Here is a 21888-nt window from a genome sequence, read left to right on the forward strand (position 1 = left end):
CCGAAAAATTTTCTATAAATAGAAGAGAAATGTGAGGAGAAAAAGGGGGAGAAGGAGAAAAAAAAAGAAGGGAGGAGGGAATGGAGAGACATTATTTTTCTTCTTCTATGCTGAGAGAATTTCTACTCGTATCATTCTTTCTTCGTCTTTCTTTCGAAAAATCCAGCAAGTCATCACCCAAAACCCAACAAAAGTACTTTATAACATCCCTTTTTACACGCCAAAAAGTGGAGTCAATAGTCGAGGTCGAGGATTCCGTTGTAGCTCCGTTCACTAGGTTTGATGTTATTCGTCACTTATGCTTGTTCGACGTTCGTATTGTACCTGTTCTTGGGGACTCATTTAATTGAAAATTTTGCATTAAAGGTTTATTCTTCCCTATGTTCTTTTTATCTTATTTCATGTGATTTTATTTATTTGCCTTTAAACTTTATAAATAATAATGTAAGTTAGTCCTTAAATGCTATATGCTTAATCATATTTTTGGAAATATGACATTCAAACTTGCTTTAAAGTTGGGAAGATTTGGACCCTAATGAGTTTGGGCTTAAATTGTTGGGTTGTAGGGTATTGGTATATGATGTTTATTTATTCAAATATCTAAAATCATGCACTTCTTTCACAAGTAATTCCATAATTCATGGCCTTCACAAAAATCTCAAACTTAGGAAAGAAACAAATCATGAATGCGCTAGAATGCTTTAGGCGTACTCTTAATTAATTGAATCATCGTGATTATGTATACGTTCGCGTGACATAATTACCATTTCCAAACTAAAATCAAGGCATGCGTTCGCGCAACTTTGGGCGAAATAACCTTAAATATAATAAAAATGCTATTAATTGCATAACGTACACGTGACATGATTTTGGCACAATAAACAAAACGGATTCACACACGTGATTCGTTTCAAAGATAATTCCATATTTTAATATAAAAGTGGATAGATAAATCATGAAAACCAATAAATCACAGTTTATTTAAAATTAATTCAAGCCAAGTTGTAGTCAATAAAGCGACTGTGCTAGAACCACAGGACTCGGGGAATGTCTTATACCTTCTCCCCGGTCAACAGAATTCCTTACCCGGACTTTGTTTTCGCAGACCAATAATAATAGAGTCAAACCTTCCTTTGACTAGGGATTCAAATAAAAGGTGACTTGGAACACCCAAAAAATCAATTTCAAGTGGCGACTTTATAAATAAAATAATCCCTATTCAAATTTGTCACTTTAATTGAAAAAACTTTTTAACCCACAATAATCCATAATACATATCTTTTGGGGTAAAAGGGAGGTGTGACATCAATCTGTGCCTGAAGCTCCCTGATCTGTTCGAGCCTTTGCCGGACCTGAAAGATCAGATCATTAGTCACTATCTTCAATTCGTCTTCACTATCGTGAAGCACTAAAATTACCTGCTCGGCCATCTCGGCATGCTCATTCCGAGCCGTTACTAAATCGGCCTGAAGCTTGAAGGTGTCGCTCTTCTCAGTGATGTCCCGAACCCCGACCTCGTGGTGAGTTAATTCCTCCCGGTACCGGAGGAACGTCTCATGATGCAGCACTGAATCCTGCAAGCATAAGGGAAGGTGTTATGGTTATTTATAACTTTAAATTTAGAATATATGAGAATAAAGATACACAAAGTTACCTTATTTAATTCTTGTTGCGCTTCATTGAATAGGCAGGGGGTTTTCACCTTGTACATCACTGTATGATCTTCTTCGGTCACCAAGCACCGAAGGTAGATAGCGACCCCCACGGGGGCAGAGAAAACTCGAGCATCCTCCGGGATAGAGAAAGCTATTGACAGTCTTCGGTCAAGATCGACGCTCGGCGATGGTACCTTCTTTGGCACCGGCAAGTCTTCGAGCCCAGTGACATCCTCGAAGGCAGTGGACACAAATCCATCCAAGAAATGGTGGATATCAATCGCCCCCTGAGGCCCCTCGTAAGAATGGCTTTCTAACATACTGGCCTCATGAATCATGGCGTCTGAAATATGAGGGGACCTAGTAATGTCGAACTCCCCAAGCTCGTCTATCGGGATACCTTCCTCTGCTCGAGAAGCGTCACCCCCAACCTCTCTCTCTCGACACCTTTAGCTGGGGGAGGAGTTGCCTCAACCCCTTCTGGTACGGGAGCTTCGGCTAAGACTCCCTCATCTACCTCCTCATGTCGGGATGGTCCGATTTCGGTATCCACCGATTCAGATGACCCTTGCTTCACAACACCTGCCTGCACACGGGCCACCAATCGGGATTTCTCTTCTTCCTCTTCTTCTTCTTCTTCGAACTCGTCCCTTAATCGGCGTATTGAGTCCGAGGATAGAGCGCCAGTGCTTCCCTTGGGTTTGCGCGACCTCTTCTTTGGTTTTTTCTTTTCCGAGTTCGGGGAACTTAGGACCCTTTTTCTCTTCTTTTTATCACCCTACTTCGGAACAGGGGACTTGAGAGGCACATCCTCCTCACCGTATGGAGGCCTCATGGCAACATATTTGGGGAGACCTACAAAAGAAAATAGAACAATAAGAATTCGACTGTACGAGAAGGGAATTAAACATTATTATATCAAAAGAGAAAACTTACCATGATTATGGGCCTCCCATCGACCCTTCGATAATTCCATCCAAGACCGCTTGGAATACGGCCTCTGTGACACAAGGCCCTCGACCCATTCCTTAAGTTCAGGAACTGTGTCTGGCATTTGTGCCACAGCTGCGACACCAAAAACATCAATGAAGAAAGAGATAAGAGGGAAAGCAAAAAGATTGAACCATCAAAGCGAAGCACTACTTACGTTTCATCTTCCATTTCTCGGGAAATGGCATGTCTTCAGCAGGGATCAGGTCCGAAGACTTTACTCGAATAAATCGGCCCATCAAACCCCGAACTTCATCTATGCTAGAGAACGGGGCCCTACTCCCCCTCGATAGAGTCGGGGACTGTAGAGGCGCATAAGGTGGTCGAGGGTAAAGGGACATCCTTCGATTTGGCTTACAAAAATTCGAAGGAGAATCACTATTCTCCAGAATGAGGGGTGGATCTGGCCGAGAGTCACATCATACCTCTTGTAAAAGGCAATGATGATAGGGTCTAAGGGACCCAACGTGAAGGGATAAGTGTAAACACTTAGAAAACCCTTCACATGGGTAGTGATCGATTCCTTGGGCGTAGAAATCACCACATGCTTTTTTACTCAATTGTATTCCTCTTTAACCTTGGTGAGGAAACCATCGGTGTAACGACCCGGCCAGTCGTTTCGAGAGTTATAGCCCCATTCCCCCCATTTCTGCTTCCTTTTGTGCTTTTTCAACTATATTATAATATACCGGGTTAGTTGGTTCGGGTCCGGAGTGGTTTCGGAGTGGATTGAGACACTCAGTCTCTTATTTAGAACTGTGAGTTGAAAAAGTCACTGAGGTATTCACTGAGTTGAAAAATTCACTGAGGTGCGAAAAGCCTGGGCAGAATATAGATAGAAGACTTCGCGAATTTTTGTTCATTTCCACCATTTTCAAATCGGACCTTGGAGCTTTTTGGAGCGCGATTTTTGAAGGGGATTCAAGGGTATTCACTGAGGCAAGTTGCTTGAGCTCTATTATCATTAGCTATGGTATTTTCCCATTAATTTCTCACCTAATTAATAAGATTTTTGGAGTGAAATAAGGGGTTAGGGCTTGGGATTTTGGAGAGAGTAATTTGGGGATTTGAGGAACCAAATGAGGTCGAATTTTGATAAATTTAGTATGGGTAGACTCGGGAGGGAATGGGCTTTCGGGTTTTGTTACTTTTGTCGGATTTCGAGACGTGGGCCCGGGGGGCGGGTTTGAGTGAATTTTGGGATTTGGCCTATAATTTGGTATTTTCCTTGTGGGATTCATTCCTTTAGCTCATATTGATCGTATTATATTGCTTGTGGCTAGATTCGGGTCATTTGGAGGCCAGTTCGAGAGGAAAGGACATTTTGGAGTAAGAGTTCTACGTTGTTGAGGTAAGTAATAGTTTTAAATCTGGTCTTGAGGGTATGAAACCCAGAGCTTGGTATAATGTGACTGTTTGGACTTGGCACCCATGCTAGGTGACGGGCATGTGGGTGTATGCCGTGAGGGATTGAGACTTGGTCCATCCCGGGAGACTGTGAAGTTTAATAGCCTTTATTTGTGTTTATATGCATTCCAGTCTACTAGAACTTGACTGCCTTTCATGTTAGAAATCATGCTTAGGCTGTATTCCTACTCATGGTATATTCAGACATAGTGATTGTTGTACATGTTTACCTCAGTCTCTGTTATTTTCCCTGATGATATACTGTAACACTTTGATTTGGGTTATTTTTCCTTTCTTTATTGAGAGTTATGAGACTAGAGAGGTTTATGACTGAGTAAGGCCGAGGGCCTGGTTGTGAGTTATTGTTATATGGCACGTGAGTTGTCCGTGCGGATACTTATATTTATACTATAGAATGTGAGTTGTCCGTGTGGATCCAGATATGATATTATAGCACGTGAATTTTTCGTGCAGCACATAAGTTGTGCATGCGAATTATAGCGCTTGGGTTGTAGGAGCTCCTCATGAGTCTGAACACCCCCAGTGAGCGCAAGTACCCTATTGAGCGTGTGCATTGGGGCTGAGAGTTGAGTGTCGAGTTATTGAGAGTTTGAGTGACAGTGTCTGTGAGGTTTTATCTATTTCACTTTGTTGGTGCATTTAGCTGATAATTGTCTGGCTGGAATTGGTAATTATGCAACTGATCTTTTACTCATGTTTACTCTTAACTGTGAAAAATTATCAACTGAATTGTTCTGTATAGCTCGTCACTACTTCTCAATTCCTTATTTATTTCTGTTACTTGCTGAGTTAGTTGTACTCATACTACACCTTGCACTACATGTGCAGATCCAGGTGTGTTTGAGCATGGAGACTTTTGAGTCCAGGCCTGTTCGAGTTTCGGAGACTGCAAGGTAGCTGCCAGCGTCTGCAGGACCTTGTTACTCCTTCCATATTTCTTTCCGTTTCGGCGTTGATATTTAGACATTGGCTGTAATAGTTTTAAATACTTAGACGCTCATGACTTGGTGACACCCCGATGTGTGGGGCTCGTTTTTCTGCACTTTGTTTCAGATTTGAGTTTAACTTTGATTTTATGAAAAATTCCTGATATGGAAAGCTTTACTTTACTTTTATATTTAGTTTGGAAGTATTTTGGGAAGGTCGTCTTGCCTAGTACTACCGATAGGCGCCATCACGACACGTTAGGTTTTAGGTCGTGTCATTCGATGATTGTGCATATATACCTCGAGATCGGCTCACATAGGCACGGTCCCGAGGAGGTCTTTTCAACCTTAAAATCGGCAACAGTAGGGCACCCTGCCAGAACGAATTCCTGAGGGTGAGGTTCCGTCACAGCCCTGCGCCGGCGGGTCGTGATGAAGAAGCGGCCTCCTTTTGCGGTACAGTCTTAGAAGTTTTCGCCATTGAAGAACAGAAGAAAAGAGAATTAAGATGGTATGCGGTATGATGAAAGTTCAAAAAATTTGGGTGCAAGAGTTGCAAAGCAAAGGGACTTTTGAAGAAAAAATAAGAATATGAGGAGCTTTGAATGTAAAGTTTGAATGAGAAAAAGCTAGGGTACTTATAGCCTGCTGGTGATGATTCAGAACCGATAGTGGCCGACCAGCGACTGACAGGCATTTAATGCCTTGATAACTGGACCGACAGGACGTTTCGATATCCATTTGTCGCTTACATCATGGCACATCGAGATGGGATTTGGAAGTTCATATCGTTTCTCGTCATTTTCTCTCCGAAAAATATGGGGACTATCTGTATACGGTCAAAACCGGGCTCGCCCCTTATATAATTAATCGAGACTGAAATATGATAGGTTAAGATTTGGCCTCGTATTATATCAAACCATGATGCAAAATTAGATCGTCGAGCTCGTGACCCAAAGACCGATCAAGATCGAGATCGAGCAAGATCAGGGGAAACTTACCGAGCCAATTAACAGACAGCCAAAATATTCGCGATCGGTCGAGGATTTCGACGGAAATCTCGGCATATATCAAGGAGAGGCCGAGTAATTAGCAAATCATAAGATTTTTACCCTGTATAGAATTGTACCAAGAGTAGGACACCCCTACTATATAAAGCGGGGTCTGATCATTTGTAATACACATCATATCAACGCAACATAAAGCAATATACTGACACTTTCTAGCTTCTATTATCTGGTTACTCTATAAGCATGTTCATACTTCACTTGAAGCATCTTTGGTTCGAAGGTGGTCAAACTTGAGGGCGAAGGCAATTCGATACGTGTGGCTTGCATTTATTTTTCTATAGTCAATTTCAATATTAATCTGTCTTCTTAATTTGTGTCAAGTTATATCACGTATCCTTAAAATCGCGTATAAATTCAATTGTTATCCGTTTTTTTAGGGTAAACATATATTAAACTACATAATTATAAAATAAAGGAAACCCAACGACCAGCAATATAACTTCACTTATCATGACATTGCGTATTGGCAATATATAAAGAACGTGGCCTTACATCTGTTTCAGTTGATCTTTCAAGTTGCTTGAGTGATAAGCAAAAACTATAATCCACTAAACCTTTTGTTGTTTTGCTTCTTTTTTGTTTTTAAGCAATTGTTTTATTTCGTATCCGCTACGAGTCTACGGCTGGTTTCGTGAACGTTTTAAAACTTCAATCGTAACTAATGTCTATAGTAATAGCTGGAGGATTTTATTTTATTCTTTTTCCCCATAATTATAGTCTATAGTTTATTATTATTATTTTCATTTGTGTGGTTATTTGAAGCAACGCGTCCATGCCATTATGTATCACGCTATGAGACGTGTTACGTTGACGGTTGGAAATTTATCGTCTACTCATAAATAAGGTTGTCAATTATATAACATATTTGTTTTACTTAAATGCAAATTACTATTTTGGGCAGATATGTTGATCATGATATGGAGTATTACAACATCTTTGACAATACAATACTATTTGCCAAGTAGAAGGAATGGAAGTCTCTTCCCTACATCACTTTGGTAGCGTAGCATAAGATGGGGCAGGGAATGGACATTATCTTTTCAAATACCACATTTTTTTTATGGTGCAATCAACTTCTTCTAATTAGATGATGTTTTCCCTTTGATTTCATGCAATAAGTGTTTATCTTCTGAATGTACTCCTAACTATTTCTGTAGCCAGTTTAAGATATATTACTCCATCCGTTTTATTTTATGTGATATTATTTGATTATGGACCTAATATATTAAAAAGATATTTTTAAATTCAATAATCTAGAACAAGTCATAATTTTCGTAAAAATAAATTATCTCATTAAAATTAAATTAAAAAATTTAAAGTTAAATCATCTAAAAATATGAAAAAATATCATTAGTTTAGAATTGAGTGCTAGCGTAAAATGAGACGGAGTACGAAATAAGTAAGAAAGAAAGGTACAGTTGTCTCCTGCAAATTCCATCGATTGGTCGATTAATGAATCAAGAGGATTGTGGATAACGAGGCGCTCTACCTTTTATTATTATTATTATTATTATTATTATTTTAAAACCTCTTCCACATTAGGAGGATCTATAGTGTTTCCACAATTCCCCTACAAGGTGACTCGAACCCAGGACCTAACGGTCGTAGGTGGAGATACTTTTACCAACTGAGCAAGTCTCACTTGTCGAGGCGCTCTTCCTTCCTTTCTTTCGGAACTCTTTTAATTTCTCCACATTATGTACAATAAAATATGTACGTTTTTTCGTTTCAATTTATGTAATATAATCTAATTGAACATAAAATTTTAAAAGATTATTTTTAAAACTTATGATCCTAAAAATATCATAATATTGGTATGACTATAAGCAGAGGCAGATCCAGAATTTGATGACTACGGGTGCCACTATATTTAATGCAAATCTATCACTAGCCAAGGAAATTGAATTAGAGTATACATTTAGTCGGCTCGCCCTTTTTTGAATTTATTCGGTTCGGATCCATTTTTAATTATTTTTTCGTTCTACAAAATTTTTGGTGTATAATTAAATACACGATAACCAAATCGAAGATGTTTGGTCCTTTATTTGACATCAAGAGAAAACTCACATTAGATGATAAAAAAAATATATGATTAAAATCATATTCAAATAAAAATTTTGAGGTATAGAAAAAGAAAATAGAAGGAAATAAATAATTTAAAAGTATACTAACAATGGGGTTGTACAAAGAGAGGAAATACAAAGATGAAAAAATTAAAAGAAAATAGGAAAAAGAAAAGAATTGAAAAAAATGGAAAAAGGAAGGAGCGCCAAGAGGAGAAACAAAATTGAATGGCCAATAGTTGGTCTCGATCTTGGGTGTCATGGCTGAAAATAAGAGTCTGTGACCATGGCACCTCCATTTATTTAGTTGCTTTGCATGCCACGCCTTAAATATATACTATCAATTTTTCTCAAGATAGTACTGTATACTTGAAGTTTTTATCCGAATGTGCGGGTGGCGTACCTCCCCCACTGCTCTACATATATCCGCTCCTGGCTATATGACTTTAAAACATATAATCTTAAATATGTCACAATATTTATGTGACTGTAAAAACTTTTCTTTAAAGGTAAACAAAAAATATAAAGTTAAATTACTTTTAAATATAGAAACACGACAGTCTCAATTTTAAAAAGAGAAATTTTTTAAACTTGTGGTTTAAGTTTAACAAGTCAGAAATATTTGTATGGTCATAAACAATCTCATTAAGAATAAAAATGAAGGTTTAAAATTAAATAATTTTTAAATAAAAAAGTATGACATTCTCTTTGGAAAAAATTAAAAAGATAAAAAAAAAAGTCGCATAAATTGGATAAGATAAATTATTCTCTTTGAAACAAACTAAGGAGGACATAGAATCACAAATGTGAAAGAGATCACTAATTGCTCCCTCTATTTCAGTTTGTCGGAACCTTTTCATAGTACGACGGTCAAATTGACTAATTTTCAGTGTGAATTCGAATATTAATTCTTTAAGTTTTTTGAAATAAAATTTATATATTTAGAAGCTACATAAAAAATTATAAGTCATTTTAAAATAAAATTTATATATTTAGAAGCTACAAAAAAAATTATAAGTCATAATAGTTAACAATTAAAAAAAATTCAAATTAATTTAAGACTATTTACAAAATAATATAATCAAAGAAAACCTTGTTTAACTCCCAAAATAGTAAAATATTAATTATTTTTCAAACAAAGAGAGTAATATTTAACTCAATACAATAATTGGAATAAAATCTACCATTGCAATAGGTCATAGATGTCTATAATAGTTCTACAACTATATTTTTCTTTTAGTTTCAATGGTTTAATTGTCATAACTTCCATAACAACCCTAAAACCCACATTTGCGCTGGCAGAACATGTGACCTTATCTCATTCAGTTTTAGAGTTCAATAGGTGCAATTTGATTTTTGCTTTTTCTCTTACTTCTCTCCCATATTAATTGCCTATACAGTTGTGATGATTTAAGATATTGGAATATGTAATTTTGTCAATGGACGTTGCGCCTCATAGCTTCATTTTCAACTTCAATTTAATACTTTAGGACAAGACAAAACTCATATGCTACCTAGCTAAATTACTAGGTTTGAAATTTAATATTTATAGATTTTATAAATTTTTAACACAGGTATAAGGTCTAAATCAGAGTTACTAGTTTGGTTGAACTATAGCTTTAATTATACATCCGTGTCTCTTCTCATATACTATCGAGAGATGTGATGTGATGGATGGTCCATCATATACTAGTGGAGAGAGTTTCCTTTTTTAATAGAACATACGTGGTACAAATTTGAATTAGTTGAATCAGTATGCACTAGGGGTGTACAAAGAAAATAGATAAACCGTACCAAGTCGATAATTCAAGTCAAACCGAAAAAAATCTGTTTGTGGTTTGGTTTGATTTTGTTTTTACTAAAAAAAAGTCAAACCGAAGTCAAACCAACCTGATAGTATATTTATACAATTTTTAAAAATATTTTATACATATAAATATTTATTGTAAGTAATTTATAAATATTTCGTATTAACGTTTTCACAGTTTTATCTTTTAACGTATTATTTCAAGTTTGGACTTAACATTCTTGAATGATAAATAAATGTTATAGCCCATAAATATAGTAACTCAAACAAAGTTAAAATCAATACTAATACTAACAAAAGAAATTCAATTCAATACTAGGAATGCTGATCGTATTGGATATTTATTTTTTAGTTTTATATTGGTTATATAGTGAAAATGCATAACTTAGTTTATCTTTTTTTTAGTGCTTAGTTATGTAATTAATAACACTTATTAGCTATACTTAATTTAGCATGACCTATATAGTATTTTAAGATTATGTTAATTTTTATTATGGCTTATTAATTAGTAATATTTGATTTATGCAATTTTATTATCTTTGTTATTGAATATTTTAGTATAATGTTATGACTTATCTCATATTATTATGCTGCTATTTTCTCGAAAAATACATTATATAGTTATATCCAGTGGCGGAACCACCTTACAGGAATGGGTGTCAAATGACACCCGTTCGCGAAAAAAATACACTGTGTAGGTAGGTAATTTTTTTTATATATAGATATATTATGTATTGACTCCCCTTAATTTTCTGATATGTTTACTTTTATATATTTTGACACCCCTCAATAAAAATTCTGGCTCCGCCACTGGTTGTATCTTACTAGGACTAAAGAAATATTTGGAGTACAAGTTACATATTTTATGCTATGAAGACTTTACCGAAAAAAAATAAAACCCAAAAAAACCGAAAAATTCGAGAAAACCCGAGATTGAAAACCTTGACTTTGTTGACTTGGTTTGGTTTATAGATTTAAAAATTCGACGCATTAATTTGATTTGTTAATTAAAAAAATCTGAACCATCCGTACACCCCTAGTATGCACCAAATAGCAGACGATTATTAAAAAAGACTCTTCTCATATTGCGTACACGGCCATCATCTCTACTCTGTAACAAGGATGAAATTTGGGTATAAATGGCAAATACTTTGGAGGAACTCATGACAGTATTCATACTTTCTTGAGATCAAATTGGGTATTGACCTTCAATTAACTCATTTAGCGAACTAGTCAGGTATGATGCACTCTCTCTCTCTCTCTCTCTCTCTCTCTCTCTCTCTCTCTCTCTCTCTCTCTCTCTCTCTCTCTCTCTCTCTCTCACACACACACACACACACATAAAATGTCCTGTTGTATTAAAGCTACAATATTATAAACTGATAACAATTTTCAGTTCTTGTTCAACTGTTTGAAATAAATTTCATAGTTCTAAATTCATGTTATGAGTCCAATTCATGTGCCCCTACAAAAGCTTGTAGTATTGTACATCCTCTTATGATAATCAAATACTGTCCTCAATTAGTAAGTTTGTTTTTTAGATCAAAATGTTAAAATGATGAAAAGAACTATCCTTTCATTGTATTCTACAAAATTGAGTAATCTGTTTAATTTTTTGCGTCGAGGATAAAAAGCACAATAGTACTACTCAACCTGTACAGTTACATATTCATCTTTCTTGAAATTGGCATTTGGCATAGTACTTGCCACTTGGATGTATAAATTTCTGCAATTGACAACTACGAGAAATATGAAGTTCACTTGGATTAGGATACTTAACCTCCAAAAAGTAACGAACGCAATTGTTGATAGGATTTATTGGACACCGAAGTAAGTGGTATTACAAGAATTTGATACGTTAGTTAATGACTTCTTAACGAAGATATAAGATAAATTTATCATTTATGATTTTAGTTTCTAGTCTTTTGTCCTATTTCATATATCTGCATCCGTGCAGGAATAATGGAAAATAATCATGAGCTAACTCCTTTGGAAAAGCATGTCATGTTCTTTGATATCAATAATGATGGAATAATTTATCCTTCAGAAACCTTCCAAGGTTTTTCTTCTTTCCTAAATGTTGATTTCACTTTCTTTTTTTTATTATATGTTTTTGTCTTTCTTGAATTTGTCCTAAATATTTTCGGATTTATTATCAGCTTTTAGAAAGATGGGGCGTGGTATTTTCCGATCTATGTTTGCTGCAGTCCTCATTCATATTACTCTCAGTCACAAGACCCGACCGGTAATTAAAAGCGCTCTATTTCTATGAAAATGCACGACTTAATTTCCATATTAGTGGTTTTGCTACATCTTTTTCTCTATATATGGTTTAATAGGACATACAATATAATCTTTGAGAAATTTCATAGTATTAGTCTTAGAGTACGCGCTTCACGCGTGTATCCATATTATTGAATACATAACTTTAAAAAATAATATAAATATTATCAAATAATATATTTGACTTATAAAATTAAAATTAAAGAAAAAATGCTAGTTCTTGAAAATAATGATTGTTGCCCATTTTGTTAGCTCGATAAAGGGAGAAATCTTGCCCATGGAAGTCAGTATATACCTTATTGTGATTTTTGAGGATTTATATGGGAATATCTTATGAAAATATTATTATTTCTATAGCCTAATACTAAAAACAAACAAATAACATAAAAATAATTTTATTAACAAAGATAAAAATAATTTTAAAAATTGAATTTTTTGGTCTTGAGAAATGATGAGGTTGGCTTTATCGCTCATAGAAAAAAATTAATAAGTGAAAATGTAAAGACTAAAAATAACTTATGTTGAGTTACTATTTTACAACTATTAACTTAACATATAAAAAATTTAAAAGTTGCCATCTTTTTGGAATAAATGCAAATAATATTAATAATAATTCATGACAACTTATTTAGAATATATTTTGTCTTCCACTATTTTTATTTTAGTTTGTATTTTTACTAATTTGACTCTTAATACAAATTTTTTAAACTAATTTTGTTTATTTTTTTTATCGCTATTGCTCTTTTTATGGAGATAAATTTATGTATCCTAAGATTTTTGTTAACCTAAAAACTAATTTACTTATATGATGAATTTGGATTCTTTTGCTAATTAATAATTCAAAGACTTAATTATTTGTTCTTAGCATTAAAGGAAATAGTGTGTGTTTTGTTCATTCAAGCTCTTCATATATTAGCTCATTCACAGTTTTAAATATTTAACTATAATTGTAATTATTTCCATTAAAAATTTCGCATTGTTGAAGAGTAAGAAATTAATCTAATATTTCACTTTTGATTTTTTGTGTTTATAGAACTGTCAATCATTTTTCTTTCTATCTTTGTCTTTTATATTCTTAAATATCTTGTTAGATATTTGTCTTATTAATGATTAGTGTACTTTTCAAATATTATACAAAAACGATATCTAGAAAGCTAGAACTTAATTGTAATTAAAGTTTCAAAAGCAAGTATGACATATATACTCATTTAAAAACATGAGAAATTAGAAAATGAAGTCCACTTAAATTCATTTACTTCTCTAGTGTATATCGTTAGGTTTGATTAGTTTTCGTGCTTAGCATCCTAATAAAATATACATAAAACAATGTTCTGAAATATATTTATAATTACAATTTTGCTTAACACTTTTTTGGCACTAATTGTAATTAAAGTATATTAATTGTTTGAGCTTCTTGTTTTTTTTCTCTTACTTTTGTAAAGTAAATATAGATAGAAAAGATTTGAAAGTTGAATATTTTAATACTAAAATTAGGGCATAAAAAGTGATATGTTTCATTGGCCAACGAAGCAATGTAATACCTATTCTAAGTCTCATTAACTTTTCTTTTTCTCAAAAAAGGAAATATGACGTTAGGCCTCATTATATAGAAGTTTAGACGAGGAAGTTTTAGTATGCAAAATTTTAGTTGATTTAGAACTTCTACATATTAGGGAAATAATGTATAAAATTTAGTTGATCTAGAACACCTAATTATTAGAAAAATAATGTAATTAGACTTTCAAAAGCAAGTATGACATATATACTCATTTAATAACATGAAAAATTAGAAAATGAAGTACACTTAAATTCATTTACTTCTCTAGTGTATATCGTTAGGTTTGATTAGGTTTTCGTGCTTAGCATCCTAATAAAATATACATAAAATAATGTTCTAAAATATATTTATAATTACAATTTTGCTTAACACTTTTTTTGCACTAATTGTAACTAAAGAATATTAATTGTTTGAGCTTCTTGTTTTTTTTCTTACTTTTGTAAAGTAAATATAGATAGAAAAGATTTGAAAGTTGAATATTTTAATACTAAAATTAGGACATAAAAAGTGATATGTTTCATTGGCCAACGAAGCAATGTAATACCCATTCTAAGTCTCATTAACTTTTCTTTGTCTCAAAAAAGGAAATATGACGTTAGGCCTCATTATATAGAAGTTTAGACAAGGAATTTTTAGTATGCAAAATTTAGTTGATTTAGAACTTCTACATATTAGGAAAATAATGTATAAAATTTAGCTGATTTAAAACTCCTAATTATTAGAAAAATAATGTAATGAATATTTTGTCTAGTGCAAAAGTTATTTTTAAAGGGTAAAAAAAACGAACGGCATTTCGCTAATGGCCTTCGTGCTTTTAATATAGTATACATATCAAGAAAAATTCTCCTTTGATTTGAAATCAGAAGCGGATATCCATATTTGGTGGAGGGGGTTAATTTCACGTATTATGTCGTGTCTTTGAATTTTTTTCACGATAGCAGTATAATTTTAAAAAAAAATACTTTTTGATTTATTAAAAAACTTAACTTTACCCACTACTTTTCGTCCTCCTAATATAGGTTGTAAAATGAATGGGTCCATAGTCAACGTATATGAAATACTTCCTTTTATGAAGTTTCACAAAGAAATTTGACTTGAAATGTTTTTATAAAAATCGACTTCATTGAAAGTGGATCACAAGCAAGTCTCATTTGGATATGATTTGCACTGATTTTTTCAATAATCGAATTGGTTTAAATTTATGTAATATGAATGAAGACTAGAATCTTGCAAGCACTTAGATATTGATGTTTAGTGCAGCTTTTACACAAGCAAGAAAGCAATTAATTATATATCTTGTGTCTAAAGAGTTTCTACTGATGGCTGGAAACTGATTAGTAATATATGCTTTTTGTGTCACATAGGGTAAATGCCCGTCTCTGTTCTTCCCCATTGTGGTAAAAAATATCAAATATGCCATACATGGCAGTGATTCTGGTGCCTATGACTCTGAGGGGAGGTAAATTCTTGACTACCTCATAACTAAATTCTGGTTGCTCTGTCACTATACTTTCTCAAACTTAAATTGATGATTTCGACGTACCTTTAAAATTTTAGATATTTAATTTATTATAATTTTGAAATTATTGGTTCAAAATTTAATACTTATAGAAATTTAAGTAATTTCTCATTATATATCTATGCTTCTTGTAAAGAACATATATGCTGGGTTTGGTTGAACTCATAGTATGCGCACTCCATTCCAGTGGCGGAGCCACCTTATAGGAAGGGTGTCAAATAACACCCCTTCGCAGGAAAAATACACAGTGTAGGTAGGTAAAAAAAATATATATTTACTATGTATTGACTCCCCTTAATCTCCTGGTATGTTTAATTTTATATATTTTGACACCCCTTAGCAAAAATTCTGGCTCCGCCACTGGTCCATCCGTCACTGACCATGCACAGTAGCAGGGATAGATTTATAGGGTAGTTTATGGGACACGTGAACCTATGGTATTTCCATCAAACTAGGTATTTTATGCATGTATTTTCTAGAATTAGTCTAATAGCACACATGCTCTATAAAAGTTGAATGATACACTTAGTTGAATATTGAATTATTTATCGAATGGAACATGGATTAATTTCGACTTAATAAATTTTTTTCTCCTTTCTTTAGTGGTTGCACTAATGTTTTAAAAATTCTAGATTCGCCTCTGCACAATAATATACTTGTATGAATTATATATGTTAAGATTTGACTTACGTTTATGGAACTGTTGAAGGTTTGTGGCAGAGAAGTTTGAGGAGATCTTTAAGCAACACGCAAATCAAAACGCAGAATCCTTTACACACAACGAAGTGAAAGAACTGCTCAAGGCTAAAAGAGAACCAAAGGACTACTTCGGATGGTATCCTCTCTATCTCTCCCTGTTTGTTGTTATTGTTATGTTATTTGTTAGTATAGACTGTTTCTATATATTGCTATGCCATCTATTGTTTCCTCGGAAAATTTGTATTTTTAGACTCTAAAATATTGACAAATTCTGAGTTCGGTCATTGTGATATGTAGTTAAGCACATTTTACTTTCAAATTAATTGAAAATGTGCACCTTTGATCATTTTGCTAGTAAATCTTCACAAATTTAATTGATTGTTAGCTGACTACTAAACCCTTTAGTTAGGCGTGCATGTGTTATGTTAAATTTGTATTGTTACGTACTTCATATTTGAGGGGGTAATGTAGTTTTCTCTCTCTCTCTATATATATATATATATATATATATATATATATATATATATATATATATATATATATATATATATATATATATATATATATATATATATATATATATATATATATATATATATATATATATATATATATATATATATATATATATATATATATATATATATATATATATATAAATAATTAAAGGTCTAATATGCATAGTGAGATATCAAAAACATTAACATTAGAATTTTATCAATAAATGATGGACCAAAGTGCAATTATCCCTATTTCTTTTATTGATGAAGTTGTTTTCCTTATGTTTACTTATAAAAACTGAATTTTGTGTGTAGGGCAAATGCTTCTGTAGATTGGAATTCTTTATATGATTTAGGCAAAAACAAGGATGGCATACTGACGAAAGAAACCGTAAGAGCAGTCTATGATGGAAGCCTTTTCGAGCAGAAGGTAGGAGAGCATGCTTCAAAGAAGTGACCCTAATTCCATATCCTTGTTTGATGTACATGATGGTTACGTTGTTAATAATGAAGTTGTTGTCTTCTACTGTGAATGAATATTACTACTATTCTTGTTGTTATTTGTATAATTCTTTTAATGTCTTCTCACATCTCAAAATTTTGTACAAAATAATATGCATTTTTATTTTTTTTCAGAAAGAAAGTGAAGCGGTCCAAGCAATCATTCACTTCCCAACACTTTTGAAAATACTATCATTATTATGGTTAAAATTGAAAAATACATACTTTATTTTTTTTAAGAGAGTGTAAAGTTAAAAATGAACGGATGGAGTAAATTACAAAAAGATAATAACTAAAAGAACAACAACAACCCAGTATAATCTCATTAGTGGTGTCTGGGGAGGGTAGTGTATACGCAGACCTTACCCCTACCCTAGGGTAGAGAGGCTGTTTCTGATAGACTCTCGGCTCCCTCTCTCCAAGAACTCTCCACCTTACTCTTGAGGTGACTCGAACTCACAACATCTTGGTTGAAAGTGGAGGGTGCTCACCACTAGAGCAACCCACTCTTGTCAAAATAATAACTAAAAGAAAAACGGTCAAAATGATTAAAAGCGCTTTTATTTGTTCTCACTTTTCACATTTTTCCATGAAGCTTACCTACGATACTCCCTCTAGTCCACTTTAAGAGCCCGTTTGGACGTAAAAATCTTCACTTTTTTTCGAAATTTTTTTATTTTATTTCGAAATCAGTGTTTGGTCATAAAATTTTCAATTTTCACTTGAATATGAATTTTGAAATTTTTCGAATTTGAAAAAGTCCAAAAAACTATTTTTCAAAATTTTCGCTCAGATCACTCACAAAAATTCAAAAACAACCCAAAATTATATTTATGTCCAAACACAACTCTAATTTTCAAATACCATTCACTTGAAAAAAAATCACTTTTTTTTGGAATTTTACAATTCTTATGTCCAAACGCCCACTAAGTAATTTTTTTAGTCTTTTCACATATATTAAGGAATTCACCTTTTAGCATTAATTAACAATGCAATTGACTATATTAACCTTAATTTTCTCATTAAAAATATAACAAACTACTCCTAGGCTCTTTGCTCCAAGGGCAACTTTGAAAAGAAGAAGATAATTTCTTTTTTATTTCTGAAAAAATCAAATATTGTGGACTATGAAAAAAAAGACAAAAAATCACTTAAAGTGTACTGAGAAAATATTTTATTGTACTTTATTTTGTTTGTAGTGTCCTCTATTGAAAGACAGATTTTGATGGCTTTAAGTAAAAGTTGTCCAAAAGTGATAACAGTGTCGTTGATACGAGGGAACCCCACCTTTGTCTCTCTCCTTTTGAAGAATTTTCACCGGATGGCCTTTAACTTAATTTTTGACCCTATAAAAAAGAATCGTGTAAATGTGTACTTTCTTTCTTTTTTTAAGAAAAAAACTATCTCCATTGATCACTAATGTACAAAAAGTTACATTTGAGTTTGGCATTCCAAACTGTGTACATGATCATTGAGTTGAGAGTAGTTATGTTTGTCCTGACAAAAGTTAATGAGTTGTGCTCGAGTAAGTTAGGGGGGTTCATATACAATATGTGCAGCCTTTGGATGTCTGACTCTGAAGGTTGGAAAGTTTCACCTATCCATGTTTACTATGCCTCTCACTTGTCTAGGAAGATCAGAGAAGGAGTTGAAGGTATGGATTCCATTAACACCATGGCTAAGAGCTGCCTGTTTATCAGCTGGCTTATTTGCTTCCCTGTAATATTGGTTAATGTTAAATCCATAAGTTTTCACTAATTTCTGGATATCCTTGACTTGATTAGTTATTCTCCACGGAAGCTTCCATTCCCTAGTGATACATTTTGTTAGAACCATCGAATCCGTTTCCCCGTAGGCCATGTAGAAGCCTCTACTAGCACACCATTTTAGCCCGAAAAGCATTGCTTCTGCTTCTGCGAGGTTGTTGGTGCCTGGTCCTATGTGGAGGGCATAAGCAAAGATGATATTTTCCTCTCTATTTCTGACAAGACCTCCTCATCCACATTGTCCTTGAATACAACTACCATCGCTGTTGAGTTTAACTTGAATACCAGGTGGTCTGATCCACCTCACTATGAGGCTGGTTCTTTGGTGAATGGGAGCTTCGCAGGCTTGACATAAATTGTTCCAGTTGTTCCCAATCTATGTCCTTCCAAACTGCTTCCTAGTAACCTACAAAATAGTATTTAAAATGTTAGTTTTTAATCGATATAGCGAAGGTCTCTCTGCTTCGTATTTATAACTACATCTTGACCTCCATATTTCCCAACAAATAATGGGAGGGGGAGTTTTGATGATGTATTTATCAATGGGATTGTTAGTGTTAGGATTCCACCAATTAAGCAATATCGTCTTGAGGTTCATGTTTCTATATTGAATGCCCAGGGGACCAGCAAAATAATCCCACAGCTTCGTAGCATGATCTTCTTTGCAGAAGAGATGATCCACATCCTCAAGCTCAGCAGTCATATTATTAGGGTCGCAACAGTGGCATCTCGCAACAAGAATCAAATCAAATTTTGTCACTCTGGCATCAGTAGGTAGTCTATTATAAGTAGCTCGCCATGATAGGAATGACATCTTAAAGGGAATATCATTGTGCCAAAGTTGACCCTTAGTGTTGTTGTTAGCTCTTCTTTGCCTGAAGATATCCCACGCTGAGCTGATGGATAAAACACCAGTAGAGGAGGGTATCCAAATGGCTTCATCTTCAGTAGTGTTGTCGATATTGATATTGAGAGCCTTGATCTTGTCCTTAATATGGTCAGGCAATTGTTTCTGCAGACAATTCCAATCCCATATGCCATCTTTGAGAACATTATTCAACTAGATATTGTTGTGTTTAATATTAGCAGGGAGTAGGTGATATAGGGGGCCAAATTGTGTCCAGTTGTCATACCAGAAGAACACATTTCCATTCCCCACATTCCAATGAATATTAGTTTCAGCAACTTCTTTGATCTCACATAATGCTTTCCACCAATGAGAGTTCCCATTATTACAATGAGCATTAGAAGGATGATTTCCAGATAGGTATAGTCTGAGCTGGAACCTCCTCATCAAAATCTACCTGAGGCTCCACTGCTGGTGCTGCTGCTCGAGCTCTAGGCTGAGCTCTGCCTCTGCCTCGGCCTCTGGCGCGACCTCGTCCTCGTCCTTGTCCTCTGCCCCTAGTAGAAGCTGCTACTGGGGGCTCCGGCTTCTGTCCAGCTAAAGATGTTGCACGTGTTCTCACCATCCGCGAGAGGACAAGAATAGAAGAGTTCAATCATCAATGATAGAATAGAATCACACGACAGAGAAGAATATAAGTGAAATTGTTCCTAATCTTCATAGCCTCTGGAAGATAAGTACAGACGTCTCTGTACCGATCCTTCAGACTCTACTAAGATTGCTCGTGTCTCGTGAGACCTAAGTAACCTAGAGCTCTAATACCAACTTGTCACGATCTGGAATTTCCCCCTTCGGGGCCATGATGGAGCGTAACATTTCACTTGCTAGGCAAGCCAACGTTAGAGGATCTTTAAGCCAAATTTAATCAATTCAGATAAGTAAGACCAATCAAGCCGAAGAGAAACTAAAATGGAATACAAATGACATAAAACTAATAATATCTAAGTAAAACCCAGATCTAGAGTCACAAGTTCACGAGCTTCTAGAATCTCCACAAAATAGGGTTTGAAATAAATACAACTTTTTCGAATGAAAAGAACAGTAAATAGGGGAAATGGAAGGGGACTTCAAGGTCTGCGGAAGCGAGCAGATCTACCTCGAGTCTCCAAATGCCAATCCGAGCTGATACGCCTCACGGACAGCTGGGACCAGTACCAAAATCTACACAAGAAGTGCAGAGTATAGTATGAGTACAACCAACCCAATGTACTCTGTAAGTATCGAGCCTAACCTCGACGAGGTAGTGACGAGGCTATGACAGGACACCCACTTAAATAAACCTATACAGACAGAAATATACGTACAAAATAACAACAAATAAATAATTAACAAGTACTAGTGGGCATTCCTTGACCATTGTCCGGTATCGATCCCAGATTTCATGTAGGGGTTCATTAGGTTCTTGTTTAAAGGCTAAGATCTCATCCCTCAATGCTGCCTATGACCCGGTGAGAAAAACTTGGCTATAAAATTTTCTGCCAACTCATCCCACGTGTATGGAGTGGTTGGGTAGCCTCTCGAGCCAGTCCAAAGCTTTCCCTCTATGTGAAAATGGGAAAAGTCTCAATCTTAGAGCGTCCTCCGACACGTTCGTCTGCTTTCTCCCCCAGCATATGTCTACAAAACCCTTTAGATGCTTGTATGCATTCTGATGAGGAGCTCTAGTGAAGAAGCCCATTTGCTCCAATAGGGTCAGCATGACATTTGTAATTTAAAAATTGCCCGCCCGAATTCGGGGCGGGACAATTGCACTTGCGTAACCTTCATTGGGTAGCACCCGGTGTGCTGCCTATGGAGGAGGTGTGGGAGGGTTTGGAATGTTGTCATTAGCCTGGCGGCCTCTTATTTGGACTTGAGGTTCTAAATTAACTTCACCCTCACCATTGTCATCTACCTCCTCCCCCGGAAGAACATGTCCGAGAGCATCATTATGATCCATTTGGTACCTAAAGTGATTGATACACAAAAGTTAGAAAAACAGAAGGAAAGAAAAACAAGACACACAAATAGTTAGATAGATAGCCAACACCGTCTAACTCCTCGGCAACGGCGCCAAAAAGTGATCGAGTCCAAACCTACACCACTATATAGTAGCAAGGAGTGGTGGATGCAGTTTTACCCGATAAGGTCGGGATTGATTTCCACATGGAGTTAATTTGGTTTGGAGTTGGGTAACTAACTAATCTAGATATGCGTGTTATTCCTAATTGCACTTC

The 21888-nt window shown here is 34.6% G+C and overlaps 1 protein-coding gene across 1 annotated transcript; it reads left to right on the forward strand.

Annotated features, from left to right (window-relative positions):
* Nucleotides 1-11040: 11040 nt before the first annotated feature.
* LOC107821312 (putative peroxygenase 5) lies at nt 11041-17082 on the forward strand. Its single transcript, XM_016647750.2, has 6 exons — nt 11041-11176; nt 11897-11998; nt 12099-12184; nt 15145-15239; nt 16009-16134; nt 16814-17082. The coding sequence occupies exons 2-6, from the start codon at nt 11902-11904 to the stop codon at nt 16953-16955; spliced, it is 546 nt and encodes a 181-aa protein (XP_016503236.1). The 5' UTR covers nt 11041-11176; nt 11897-11901; the 3' UTR covers nt 16956-17082.
* The last annotated feature ends 4806 nt before the right edge of the window (nt 17083-21888 follow it).

The sequence above is a fragment of the Nicotiana tabacum genome, chromosome 12 (genome assembly GCF_000715075.1).
Source record: "Nicotiana tabacum cultivar K326 chromosome 12, ASM71507v2, whole genome shotgun sequence".
NCBI classification, from domain to species: Eukaryota; Viridiplantae; Streptophyta; class Magnoliopsida; order Solanales; family Solanaceae; genus Nicotiana; species Nicotiana tabacum.